This window comes from Limulus polyphemus, unplaced genomic scaffold (genome assembly GCF_000517525.1).
Source record: "Limulus polyphemus unplaced genomic scaffold, Limulus_polyphemus-2.1.2 Scaffold1584, whole genome shotgun sequence".
Taxonomy (NCBI): domain Eukaryota; kingdom Metazoa; phylum Arthropoda; class Merostomata; order Xiphosura; family Limulidae; genus Limulus; species Limulus polyphemus.
In genome coordinates, this window is record NW_013667194.1 from 69,491 (window position 1) to 84,647 (window position 15,157).

Genomic DNA, 15,157 nt, shown 5'->3' on the forward strand with positions numbered 1-15,157 from the left:
TCACTGCAGCTATACTAAAGATTAAGTGATATCTCTCTCTCTCTCTCTCTCTATATATATATATATATATATATATATAAACATTGAATATGATTGTAATTCTTATCTGATTTTTATTTTACATTTTCTATGCATTTAAAATACTCTTGTGACTAACATGTACTTTGGCACTGCTTACAACAATATTTTAGTTTCAGCTATTTGTTTGTATTGTTTCTTTACTGACTTTGCTTCACAATAGCTATCACTTCAGATCCTTCAACACAAAATACTGTATTAATGCAAGGAAAGAATGCCTAGCAAAACCTACTACAATAATATTACACCTCCTTATATTATGTTTAAGTGTACTTTTTAAGTTTTCATTTTGATTAGGCCTCTCAGAGTCAACTGGATACCCAGTACATTTTATCTTCTCAATGGAGAAATTCCAGTTAGTAAAGAATAAACTTTCCTAAAATCATATATTTTCGAATGGTTAGGCTCTCTGCAAATTTTACTTGGGAATCATAAATGATTTTACTTGCCACAGGTAGAAAATTAAGTTTAAAAAAAAAAGAGAGAGAGAATGAACTGTACAAGTCATATATCTAAAACATAATTTTCAAGTTTTCATGTTAAAAATAGGTGGCGAACATACAAAAAATTTATGAAATACTGATATTATAAAACAAGAGCAACAGCCTCAAAGCAACTGCAAACAGCTGGTTGTTTGAGTAAATACAATCAGTTAAATACCTTCAAGTAAAATCTAATTTCATTGAAATCCACAAAATTGAAGAAAATTTGCATCCACCCCCCCCCCCCCAAAAAAACCCCTCAGAGTAAAGATTTGCATAAGGATATTTCCCAGTCCATCATCATACTTTTCTAAGACATTGCAGCTACGTAAGCAGTGCATATTCTGTTGTACACACACACTCATTATGATAGTTTGAAGTATCAATTGCTACTGTGTAGCAATTATTTTGGATTGGGTGTAATTAACCTTTTCCAGGTAAGAATGTTTCCTTCTTTAAGTGAAAATACTAAACCAAAATCTCTGAAACTTAAAAGAAACTTTAAATAGTATCTAGTTTTGGCTGAATATAATTCCTTTGATTTTACTCAGAATTTATATTATTTTTCAGCTTGTGAGATTTCAAAAATTTTGTTGGGACACTGTTTTAAAACATATAAAAAATACTTCATTTTATATAACTAGACAGTTTCAACTTGATTAATATACATTACACATTTCTTTTAATACTTTATTTTGCCCAATTCAGTAGTCACCACTTCTAGCTATAAATCATAAACAAGATGGAATCCTCAATAGCTATGGCACTTGAAATTCTTTTAGGCAGGATTAGAGCAAATTAATCTAAGAAACCTTTATTTTCTTTTTAATTAGTTATATTTTTGTGTGCCAGCAATACCACGTGTGAGGTAAGCACATACCCGATTCGATATTATTACTCTTCAGGTTCTCTACCAGCCTACCCTTAAATAGATATTCTTTTAGACACGATTAGAGTAACTTAACCTATGAGACTTTGGGTGTGGTCAAATACATCAATCAAAAGATTTGTCCTCCTGAGTCCAAAACTGTAATTAGATCTCAAATTGGTCAAGAGATGACGGAGCTTCAAGCTATAAGTTTGTACTTTAAAAAAAAAAGAACAAAAACTCAGAGCCATTCCTTGAGATGCAGCTCAAAAATGAATTGACAAAATTTTTTCGGTGAACTAGAACTAATAAAACCTTTTGAAAGGGCTGTAGTAATAAAATCACTAATAGAAAAGGAAAATTAGGTGAGAAACAAGAAATTAATAATTAAACCTGTTCTTTGGGATGCATAGAAAAATTTCCCAAAAGAAAAAAAACATTTTTTATAACCGAAATTATTTGCAAACAAAAATCAAAATTAATCTTACAAAATGACAAAATATCAATTCTGAAATATTTTCTTCAGTTGTTAATTGATGATATATATATATTTAGAACTATAAATTTTAATTCAAATTTTGAAATTTGATATGCAGGTGTGCACTTGACAACTGAAAGGAGCTCACTGGTCACTACAAAGACAATATACTGAAATTAATCTGTTTAACAAAATACATTAAAATTTGCAAGTTTGCTTCACCATTTAGTCACTGGGCTCTTACACTTACATTTTTAATTATCTAATTACTAAAACAAAAATATCTTGGTATAATTTCTTTTATTTAGTCGTGTTTAATACATAATTTATGCAGTGTATTAAACTTACCTCATCCTTAACTTTTTCATTTGTTTTTACCACAGACTCCAAAGCTGATACCCACATCTGTTTCTCAGCAAAGCTTGGCACCATTATATACAAACACCTTAAATTGAAAGTGAATATTATATAACTACAGTTCCTTTCTACTAAATTTCCTTCTTCCAATGTTTTCTTAATCCTTAACATTATAATCTATTTTACTAAAGGAATAAAGCTACTCAATTTATGTTTTAAAAACATTTTGTTACAATAAAAATGTTTTAACCAAAAACTTGTTTACATTTGGATATTTTACACCTACTCTTAATATTTCAAAACAATAAGTAAAGCTAGTACAGAATTTTAAAACAAATGATACTACACAAGTCAAGGTTCTATTTGATCTACAATATTAATCTAATGGTCCATCAAATTTCTTTATACAACTAAATACTAAGATAAAAATATAAGTTTTTCAATTTGGTTTTACATCTAAATACTAGTATTTAAGATTATTAAAATGGAATAGTTTCTCAATAAAGCATTCATTACATTTTAAATAGCTAGACAATAGTACATATTGTGTACAAGTCAGAAGTTGAAAAAGATGAGAAATATTAACACTAATCATTTTCAAGAAAACTAAAACAGTCTATTACCTGGGAGGCCAGCAGGTGGTGTGAGGGAAGGATTCTATCTTCAGGACATAAGGCAGGTCTGTTTTAGCTGTTCCTATAAGATCGGTAGCTGAAACAGCACTAGTAACCAACACTTCTCCATCAACAGGACATAAATTGATAGAGTCGGTGGCTGAGGTGCTTTGAATGTTTTCTTTGTCAAGAATGAAGAGAGTTCTATTCTCTAATCGAAGGTAATGTTTTTCCCAACCTTGTTTACCACTTCTATAAATAAAGATGAATTTAACAAATTAATTTTTCACTCCTTTTATAAAAATAATTCTAGATTTTGGTGCTTCTTTTGCTGTTTTATTTCTCATTTTATAACCTAATACTCACAGAAATTCCTTTTTTGAAACTTGGGTTTAGATTTTGTCAGTATATAACAAAATATACTAAAGTCAGATTTTCAAACAAAAAAAAAGCTTAAAAATGTTTTACTTCTTTATTTTAAAAATAGTACACCAAACATCATTCACAGTTTATCACAACATCTAAATGATGCTATTCTGTGTTTCATGAACCTAAAAATTTGATCTCTTTAAAACCATCAATTTTTTTAAATTATGCTTCAACTATAAAATAACCCTCTGTCAAAAAAAACCATAATATTTATAGTTTGGATAATATTTCTATTTCATGGTGCATTTACACGTTTTGGCAATATTAAAGATGATACTTGAAATAATTCACATAAATATAAGTGATAAAACAACATAAACAAATCTAGTTTGATACATATAATGAGTCACAACAGAAGTTGATAAAACTCAAGGTTATTCTGCTAATAATTCTCAAAATACCAATTCTAAAATACTTTCTTAGCTAAAAATTGTTGAAGTAGAATTAGAACTGTTCATTTTAATCAAACTTTGAAATTTGATACACTGGTAAGCACTTGACAGTTGACTTTAGAATTATGATTACAAAGTTCACTGTTTTATTATTTCAAGACTGAAGTAGTGGTGTGGTTGAAATGAATAAATGTGAAGTATCTCTTATCTAGATCATAGAAAAACAATAATTAGTTCCTACAAGAGAGCTCAAAAGTTAACAATTTCCTACACTGAAAATGTATTTCCGATAGGTACTTACCTCCTATCACCCAATGTATCTCGACCTTGATTTGCCTTCTAAGCATTGCTAAAAATGTTTTCACTAATGTTTTGCACCAGTCTATCATACCCATTTATTTTCACACCATTTCAGAACATGTGCATATCATGTGACTACACTCCCCCCAATCATACTGTGCCATTTATACTAGTGCAGATAGCTTCCTCTACTATTCTAGCACTATCCTTACTATCAGTGGGAAGTGGGTGAGAGGAGGTAAGTACCTATCAGAAATACATTTTCAGTGTTAGAAGACATTAACTTCTGAAATGGCACTACCTCCCCACACCCAAAGCTAGAATCCCACATTGAAAATGTGGAGGGGCTGGTACAGGTGTGACCATATTGAAATAAGTGGATAACAACTGCCTGAAAAGAACAGGTGTGCCAGAAAATAGTAAGGTATAGCACAACTTCTAGAACAGGTATACTCCTCGTCCAGTAATGAAACAGTAGTATATATAGGGCAGAATGTATGAGGCAGGCATCATATACTCAAGAAAAAGGTGCACAGCACTTTGCTTTGGAGCACTGCAGTATAACTATGACATGAATCAGCATAGAGGGGAGGTACGAAATGTCTAGTATATAATCAACAATGGGGCTCAAAGAATTATGTGCCAAGGGAAGATTCCTTGGCACACTGGAGCGAGTCCACTGATGTCTTGTCAAGGCTACTGGTAACAACAAGAGCAATCTTCCTCTTAAAAAAAAACAAGTAGTGATATGAAATTTTGTCTGATAATTCTGAATCAACCCATTGTCAACAGATAGTGCATTATTTGTCCACATATGCAGTAGATCATAGTATGTGATATAGGAATAATCAGTCATAGTAAGGTGCTAGATAATGTGGTACAGGGCTAAAGTACCACAAATTGTATATGAATATGCCAAGTGTAGTCTGCCTGGACACAAAACATCCAGGGGAAGTGCCTTGGAATATGATAAATTATACCAAGTGCAGTCCACCTGGGCAAAAAACATCCTGGGGAAGCTCTTTGGATATATAATATTATGGCCAAGTGAGGTGTGCCCGAGCAAAAAACATCTGGGGATAAGTACCTTGGGATATGTCAGATTATGCCAAGTGCAGTTTGCCCAGGCAAAACCCAGAGAGAGAAGCACCTTGAATATATAGGATTTGCCCAAGTGCAGTCTGCCCATACAAAAACATGCAGGGGAAGTGCCTTGGGATTCTATTGAGTAAGTCACGTGCAGTCCAATCGAGCAGAAACATCCAGTGAAGCACCTTGGATCCAAAATAGTATGTTATTGCCTATTCAATAATCATAATAATGACAGCTCTCTTCTCACTGAGTGGGTACTTATAAGTTACGAGTTTGATTTCTTTCATTGTACAATCTCACTCAGGAGGAAACTTCCATGGTCCACAACATTGTGCAGCCTGCAACCTTCCATGAACAAGTCAGAATACACTAGCTGTATGAGTTCCCAAACCCAGCCAGTAAGGGCAACAAGAGATAGATCCCAGGAAACAGAGAGATTTCAGGGAATAAATAGGTGGGAATGGGTGCCATGAAAGGTGGTGGTATGAGACACATAACAATGCAGCGAATGCATAGGACAGAGAAAATGTTTCAGATTAGAATGTGAGTACAGGCAGGAAATAGACGGTAAAGAAGCGGAAAAAAAAGGTGAAACAACCTTTACAGGCAGCAGTTGTATTAGGAAGGAAGGCTCAATCTGGATAAAAGATAACATAAGAGGAATGGTAAAGGATACAGAAAACATTAATGGCATAAACATTGGAATGATGATGACCACATGCCAGGATGAAAAGGAATTAGGTCTGGGAAAGATGGATACAAGGAACATGGAGCAATGGGTTCAAAGGGAAAACCATACAAGGAATAAAGAATAATACTGAGATCCCAATCTGAAAGAACAAAAAGACATGGTAGATGAACAAGATGAAAGGAATGGAAAAGGAGGGAAATAATTGCGGAGGCATAAGCTTTACAGAATCGGAAGAAACAGAATGTGTTTGACAGAATAGCCTTATAACTAGCAAATGTTGACATGGACAAACCCTGATCAAACAACCAGATAAACAATTGGGACAGACAAGAAACAGATGGAAGGAAGCCATGGCAAAAGGACCACCATCTGAAGGTAGACCAATTTCTTTGGTACACAGACAATGAGAAATGCCAATTGGTACCAGTAAGGAAAGATACTAAACGAGGAGTGATTCCTTGAGCTTAGGCGAGAGAAGGACAAAAGCCACTCTTGAAGATGAAGTTTGGTGACATCCGGATGAAATATGTCTGATTGTGGGTGTCAGAGGATCGACTAGGACAGAGGTCAAGGCAGGGGCTGCTGTACCAGTGAGGGACAGAGCAGAGAGAACCACATCTGAGCCAGCCAATATGGAGCAAGTAGCAAAATACAACAAGGAGTGGTTTGGATGATGGAAATGACCTGTCATATAGATGAAGGTCCCTCCAATCCTGACTGAATGAATCCACTCTCAGAGCTGAGGGGTGTGGAACAGGAGACCCAAAGGAAGGTAGTTTGGCATTCCAGTGAGTGGCAAATGCATCTATATGTGGTGTTCCTAGGCAAGAACACACCCACTGAAATTGGGTGGGATGAAACGAGCACTCAGCCACCAGTACAGGATGTCAAGTGTCTGAAGACACAGAGACCAGGACTTAGTTCCCCTTGTTTGGCAATATAGCTGATGACAGTGGAATTGTTGGAATGAACCACTACCACCCTTCCCCGGAGGAGCGGGAGGAAATGACACATAGCCCAACAAACAGCCAATAGTTTGAGAAGGTTGATATGGAATGTAGTTTCCACAACTGACCGCTGACCCGAAATCTCTCTGGACTTGAGAGAAGCTCTCCAGGCTACCAAGAAAGCATCTGCGAACAAATGAGCATTGGGATAAGGTGGAGGAATGGTAACCCCCACTGTGGTCATTTCCCTGCTGTGCCACCTTGTAAGGTCGGTCCTGATCCCAGGCCAGAGAACGAAAGGATAAATCAAGGGATCGTGGGATAAGTTCCACTGGTCAATAAGCATCCACTGAAGGGAATGCATGTGTGCCCGACCCTAAGGAACGAGAGCTTCCAAACTCTTGTGCAGTGAAAGAAGGCGAATGTACTGCCCACTCTATATCCCTGAGCCAAAATGGAGAAGGTTGGGCCTGACTAAGATGATTATTGAAGAAAACTCGAAATGAATAATATATTGTGTAGGGGTTAGAAGGAACTTCTCCAAATTGATAAGAAACCCCACCTGAGCAGCTTATCGAAGAAGTAATCGGGTGTGATAGACTGATTGGGCCTGGGAACATGCAAGCAGAAGCCAGTCATCCATGTAATGATGAGTCCTGAGACCCAACGAGTGAAGATGACAAGCAAATGAGCAAACTACTCAACAGAACACATAAGGAGGTTATGCCAGACCAAATGTCAGTGCACAGAAGACACAGACATTGTGACAAAACCCGAAGAAAACGACGTGACCTTGGAGCTCAGGGAATATGAAAATAGGTATCCATCACATTGAACTTGGTTATCCAGAGTCCCAGGGAAATAACCCACCAAAAAGAGATAGGACTCCATAGTGAACAAGAGGTGTCTCCAGAAAGGTATTCATCCAGGGACAACAAATAGATGGGAGTAAAATTACAGATGAGCGGGCATGACCTGTTCAATATCTCCTTTGTGTAGGTGGTCCCAAACTAACTCGGCGAGACGACTGGAAGAGGCATGATCCTGAGGAGGAGGGAAGGAAACTGGGGAAGAGGATAGGGGGGAACTGAACTGAAATCAAAGACCCTCTGACAGAACTTGTAGAACCCACGGATCCACTGTGCAGATACACCAAAGGTTTGAGAAGTGTTGCAATCTAGCCCCCATCTGCCCTGGAAACTACATCCTGTCACATATACCAGTGACCCCTGGAGGAACAGGAACGGAAAACACAAGGGTAAGGAATGCCTGGAATAGGGTAAGAAATGGGGAGAGGAAGTAGGGGCATGGGGAACTCAAAATGTTGAATCGTGGGTGGGAATAGCCAATCAAGATGCTAGGGAAGACAAGGAGGAATGCAACTTTGCTACATCAACTCTAGACTCCAAAGACTCAGGACAATCCCTCAAAAACCATTTTATGCAGGAACAGGGCCTGACCAAGATCCTTTTAAATAGACAGGGAAGATGCATCCCCTCAAGTAATGCGTTTCTACTCAGCAAATCCAAACAACATAATAACAAGGTTAAGGGACAGTGCAGATGCCAATAAATGGGCCAGAGTAGACCACAGGAGAGTCCTGAGCTCATCAGAAAATTGATCAGGTGATTGGCAAAAGGCTTGAAACAACAACTATAATGAGGAAATAATATGCAAAAGGGTGGTCAGGGAAAGCCACAGGGGAAGGAGAGAATCCAGATGTTGGGAAACCAAAAAGGGATTCAAGGCCCACTGGTAAGCCATAGAAAATTGAGCATGAACTCGGATGTCAGATGAAGGAGGAAAACATAATAATCAGAATGAGGTTCTTCACCCAACAAGGTAAGAAAGGAATCAAAGGTTAAAGGTGAAACATTTAAAATTTGACATACCTGATCAACAAGGTTTAGGAATGGCAAGGTCAGCAAACTCTTCTGCCTGTCAAAATTATGTGACTGACAAAAAAGTCCAAATTATCTTCCCCCTGAATAAATTCTTTCTCAGAAGCTAGTTCAGGGAGAACAAACCAACTACTGAGCAAAGTGTCCAACTCCATGCAAATTAAAGCTTGAATTTCCTCGGTAGATATCGTCAACCTATCTTGCTAGGGACTAGTGACATTACCATCCTTCGTCATCCACTACCATAAAATTTGAATTCAAATGAAGGAAGAGTTCTTTTAAAAACAAAACTAAACTTCAAAAGTAAAGACTTTAAACTGATGAAGGACTGAAACACAATCATAACAAAAAAGCAAGCACATGGAGCAAAGTAAACACATGTCTATACACTCTAATTCCAATCGAGAAAGTGATGATTGTGCTATAATAGTAGAGGGAGCTACCTGCACTAGTATAGGTGGCACAATATGATTGGTGGAGGGTAGTCACATTATATGCACATGTTCTGAAAGGGCACGAAAATAAATGGGTATAATAGACTGGTGCGCTATTAGCAAAATATTTTTCAGCAATGCTTAGAGGGCAAATCAAGGTCAAAATGGTAGTACTGTTTTGGAAACACTACAAATCTGATGAAGTTCATAGTTGCATATTAATTTGTTTTTAACTCGCGCTATGAAAACAGAGTAATTTTAAACCTTGGAAGCTTAACCCAGCCCTGGGTAACATCTGCAGTCATTTCACTACTATTGTCAGCAAACGTGACCTTCAGAGATGGTCGATGTTGAGATTTATTGCTATTTTTCTTTTTTAGAGTGTCAGTGAAGTGCTGGACATATCCTGATGGTAGACAGCAAGTGCTAGGAAGGGATGTAGAACATTTGATGTGACAAGTCACCTCACATTCTATAAAAGTATCAGGAAAATACTGAAAATTAGAAAGCTTTTACAAAACAAAATTAACAGAAAAGTGCATTATATTTCTTTTTGTTTATACTTCTGTACGTTATAGCCTAAAATTAAAAGATTACATATAGTACATTTATCAGTATAGTAATGGGAAAATAAATATATATATTTATAAATATAAAAGTCAAAAGAAAAAAATATTGAGATAAATTAAAAACTATACTGAAATGGAAGACATCATTACTGGAATAGTTTTGTATTTTGTTGTTTGTCACACTTTTGCAACATATATAAGCTGAACTTCAGCAAACAGTTCATTTGATACTTGAAAAATAGATATTGATGCTAAATTATTTCTTTATGCTATTACTATTGTAAAGAAAAGCATGTAATATCAAGTACACTCTAAAAAAATTATTGTAAAGGAGGAGGATAAAAGGAAATTCATGATGATACAAATACAAGTTAATGTTTTCAAAGCTTATCTCAATTCACATTACCTAAACACCTGCTTGCAATTCGACCAAAGTGAATGGAGTCTAGACATGCAGCACATTTAGTTCCTCGCATAGTTAGAACCTCTTGAAATCTATGAGGTATGTTGTGATGCATACGTTGCCCTTGTGGCTTGCGATATACAGATGCTGTTTCCTTCGTAATGAAGGTGGCTGGACTGTCAGTACTGTTGTTGATGTTAACACCGGGAGAAAGTGCCAATGCAGAGAGTACTGCACGTGACTTCGGTGATGTTGGAATAACTGATAAGTGGCTAGTATTTTCAAGGTCACCGTGAATCTTTGAAATATGTCCAACTAATAGCAACAAATACCATCGGTATTAATAAAGCACCATTAATATATAACTAACAAAAAATATACTTTTCTGATTCTAAATATCACTATATAGAATAAAATGAAGGTGCTAAGTAACAAATCTATACATATTAATTCCTATTATAGTAATTCATGACATTTATTTTATCAACATTATGATTTTAAAACAAACTTTTTCTTGAAATGATTCCTTATTCCTAACATAACCATTTATAAACAAAAAAATTAAAATCCAACTATGCCACTCTATTTCATGAAAAAAACTGTATTAATGCTAAATGGAATTCAATACTACTGGAAAGTCAAATGAAATTTCAATAAATCAAGAACTAGAAATAGAATAAACAAAATAATTTTGCTTGGTAACTAAGCCTTACTATCTGTTTTACAGGCCATGACTTCTGCTCGAGACTTATCAAGCTGTTCTTGTAATCTTCTACATTTTGTCCTCTCTCTCTCAAGCATACCTTCCAATTCACGCCACTGTAGGGGAATTGTTGATGATCCTGTTTCTCTGCTTTTGTTGCCAAAGAAACGCTATAAAGATTGATGTAATATCTGAATACCACACATACATAATTATCTAGACAAGTCAAAGCTACCAAAACAATATATTTACCTAAAATGTCAAAGCATCTGCAATATTATATAACTGAAAGTCTCACACTATACAGTTTTGTTTAATCATATGTAAGGTCTATCTTCATTTAACATTGGTAGACAAAAGATGAGACTGGAACTGCCATATATTAGTGTACAATATGGGAAATGTTTAATCAATTTAATAGTGACTGAATGCTCTAATTACAATAAATAGAAATATTTAAAGTTACTCTTATAGCATTAGGAGCATGTTTAATAACATTATGGTGCAAACCTTGAACATTCTGATCCACAACCCAACAACCAAGACAATGCTACCAATGAAATATCTTAAATTTAATTTTAATACACACAGTCAAGATGCACATAGATAAACTTTCATGTCACAAAGCCTTCAATCCTCCACTTGAATGTTTACAAAAAAAAAAAATTAAACATTATGGCTGTATGAAATATTACAAAAAGAAATATCTAAAATAAATAATGTAACCATTACAGTATCTTATTCAGCTACTGAATCATTTACAACTGTATCTAATATATTTATACTTTATCAGGAATTAAATTATTTGAAAAGAATATTCTTATTTAAAATTTAGGACGTCAGTCTAGTATTTTCATTACTATAACATTAAATCAGATTTCGGATATTTCAAATAATTCATCTTGGTAATATCAGTTATTTAATAATAATAGCATGTGTATAAATGTATATAACTATCATTAATGGGTTAAACAGAAAAAACTATAATGTAGCAAAGTGCATAAATAGACATTAAACATTAGTTGGGTCAAACATTCAGTATGACAGAAGTTGTTATACTAGTAGTAGTGCTACATCATTAAACTACTTTATCTGTACTTTGAAGTTGTTACATTAGTAGTAATGTCATTAAGCTACTGTATTTGTACCCTGAAGTATTTACACTAGTAGTAGAGCTATGTCCTTAAGCTATTGTATCTTTACTTTGCAAGTTTATTGAACCTGTTATTTAATCTATAACATATTACATTTGATATTCTGTTTTCTTTTTTGGGCTATCTATTAACATTTCTCTATTTTTTTAAATTTATTTTCCTGGGTAATTTTTAAAAGCTTGTTGCAGATTAAGAAACATGATTAATTAAATAAAACTATCATTAGAAAAGATATTGTTTTCAAAACAGTTGTACACCAAAAAAAAATTATATGTAACATTACTTTTGCATTTTGAAAACCCTTCATTATTAGATGATCACCAGAAAGCTTAAAAACAATAGTGAATCATAAAGGCTCTTGAAAGGAGTACTCTTCAAGAAAGTATGGAAGTTTATATTTAATTAGACCTTTTAAAAAATAAAAGGCCATGCCTATGAAAATAAAAAATGCACTTATACACTTTAAGCATTGAATGGTAAAAATCATCATATCAAACAAAATATAAAATTTGGTCACAAGCTATTAAAAACAGATGAAGAAGTATGATATTGGGCCTTACTGAACAACTTAGATTATATATTTCTATTGGTGAGCACTTAAAACTCCTATCCAATGAAATAGACTGAAGCTCTTGTATTTTCAGCAAATTATTAACTTGAAGTGAAAAAATTAATACATTTCCAGTTTCCAATAATCGTTGAAAGTTACACCATTCCTTTTAGTAAAAACCCATCAAAAACAACTTTTTACATTCTTGTCAATTTCATTTCTTCTTGTGATGGTTTTTATAATAACTTTTACTCAGTTTGTCATCTTGTTCAAACACATGCTTTCCTACTCCTGTTGCCATTGAAACAATATAAACATCCGCTATATTATTGAGATTTCAGAAATTGGTTATCATCACATAGAACAGCCAATCAAATTTAATTTTACTGGCACTTGATTATCTTAACCTAAACTCTTTTGTTACTGATTAGATGTTATGACATTTGGCTGATTATTAATACATGGTGTGCCAGGAAGATGGAAAATAACACAATCCAAATTTCTTCTACACACATTCTACTTATTGACTGACAGGTAAACTATCTACATTACACATATGAAAGCTGTATTTTAATCAGTGGAACATACTTTTTTCTTCTTTTCCAAACCCTCAACTTTTGCTTGAAGAAAATCAATAAGTTTGGTCTGCTGAGCAATCGTTTCTTGGAGTTTTATTTTTTCATGTTCATGGGAAACCTATGAGGATCAATAAGCAGATTCCAGTTAAAAACATATATATTTGTTTCATTAGTTTTTCTAACACCTACTGCTATTTCTTTTCAGAAACAAAAAACATTTTAACATGTGTAAAATATGAGAATGCCAAGAATTTTTAAATCTAAATAACTATGTCAACTATTAAAATCAACTCCATACCTTACTGATTTCCATAGTGTTGTAAAGTTCTTCAATTTGTTCCTTAGACTGATTAACCTTTTCAAGGGCTTCTTCCAAACCTTGGGTAAGCTTGAGGTTTGATGCCTTCAATGATGATATTTGAGTAATGTGTTTGGCTGCCTGTAAAAGTATTTAAAACAAATGTTCTAATAGTGACAGCATTTCTTAAGTATAGGTGTTTCTCTTACTATAAATTCTCATATAATCTGCAGTTTTGAGTTAAAAAATACATTTTGTAAAATAGTGTGCATACACAGAATGTACTACAAAAATAGTATTTGTGGAAACAAAATAAAGTTTAGCTATATTCAATAAGCTAACTATTTTTCCTTGTTTTGCCATTTTAAGCATATTGCATCTTAATACTAAACTGGTAATTCTTTATACAAGTAACATTTCTGATCAGCTTTTAACCTAACTTAAAATTTCAAATCTTAGCAACTGTAAGAAATTTCTTGTTAGTCACATCTCATCAAACACAATATATCTGTAGAAGATTACCTTCATATGTGTCATATACATTGATCATTCTGTGGCTATTTAGTTTTTTTCTTTGTTCACAATTGAAGAATAATGGGATTTTTTTTTCACTTTATGGATGTTTAGACTTGAAAGTGAGCACAAACTGTTGGAACTGGAGGAGGAAGAGGAGACTAACCAAGCTATATGGAAAGCAGAAGTAGAGACTGCCCAGGAACAGCTGGCCTATCAACGGGAAGTTAGCAGTCAGCTGACTGAGCAAATGTCTGATCTAGAGAGACAACTAGCCACTCAAAGTCAGTCTTTGAAACAGTTTCAACTAAAGGTAACCAGCTTGGAGGAAGATAACATCCAAGTGAAGGAAGAGGTATGTTATTAAAGGAAATAAAAGAGGATCAAATTAAGTATATTTAAATTTGATATATATATATTAATCATAACAAACCTTCAAAACTAATACATGAATAAAGTATTTAACTATATAAATTCCTAAACTAGAAACAAGAAAGTAGTTTCATCCTTTTAGTTCTTTAATTATATTACTAATTACTTAAGTTACTAACACTATAATTATGCAAATAATTGTTTTTATTAACTTTCAGTGTACCTTAGTGAACAAATATACATTTATTTTTATTTGTGTTTTGTACAAAGAATTGTTTTTATTAACTTTCCTGACTATAAATTTTTAAACTGCTCATAAGGTAGTTACAATAACACTAATAGTCTGAAGATGGTAACAAAAACACAAAATTAGATGTATATTTTTTCACTAAGATACATTGAAAGTTAATAAAAAGAATTCTTTGTACAAAACACAAATAAAAATAAATGTATATTTTTCACTAAGGTATAGATTATAATGAGGCAACCAACAGAAGAAAAAAAGAAGACAATCAGAAAACAAACATAGCAATGATTCAGTGTAGTTTATAGATTCCCATTGTCACTATGGTGAATAGTAGGCTTTTCTACTTGCCAACTTGTGACACTAATCACAACACTTAAAGTGGCAAGTACTTAGCACAACCACAGACTGGGTAATCAAATCATGTTACATCTGCATGTATATGCCCTATGTCACAAATTTTTTGTGGCTCCAATCTTAGATTGGCCATTGGACATAAGATAATTTTATACATATGTTTTATAATACATATAACTGAGTGAGACAGTTGCATGCTTCAAGAAAGAACTCTGAAAATATTTAAACTTTGTGTTTGTTTGTTTTTAATTATGCACAAAGCTACACAAGGGCTATCTGTGCTCTGCCCACCACGGGTATCGAAACCCGGTTTCTAGCGTTGTAAGTCCGCAGACATACCGCTGTGCCACTGG

The 15,157-nt window shown here is 34.0% G+C and overlaps 1 protein-coding gene across 1 annotated transcript in view; it reads right to left on the bottom strand.

Moving 5' to 3' along the window:
- The window catches only part of LOC106464191 (citron Rho-interacting kinase-like), a 26,817-nt gene extending 13,136 nt beyond the window's left edge, over positions 1-13,681 (bottom strand). Inside the window, exons 1-8 of the mRNA XM_013924316.2 lie at positions 13,661-13,681; positions 13,319-13,459; positions 13,031-13,138; positions 10,749-10,908; positions 10,039-10,350; positions 9,328-9,535; positions 2,887-3,129; positions 2,255-2,351 (exon numbers count right to left, since the gene is read on the bottom strand). Of these exons, the coding sequence (XP_013779770.2) occupies positions 2,255-2,351; positions 2,887-3,129; positions 9,328-9,535; positions 10,039-10,350; positions 10,749-10,908; positions 13,031-13,138; positions 13,319-13,459; positions 13,661-13,681 (1,290 nt within the window). The remainder of the gene's footprint in view (positions 1-2,254; positions 2,352-2,886; positions 3,130-9,327; positions 9,536-10,038; positions 10,351-10,748; positions 10,909-13,030; positions 13,139-13,318; positions 13,460-13,660) is intronic.
- Between the last annotated feature and the right edge of the window lie 1,476 nt (positions 13,682-15,157).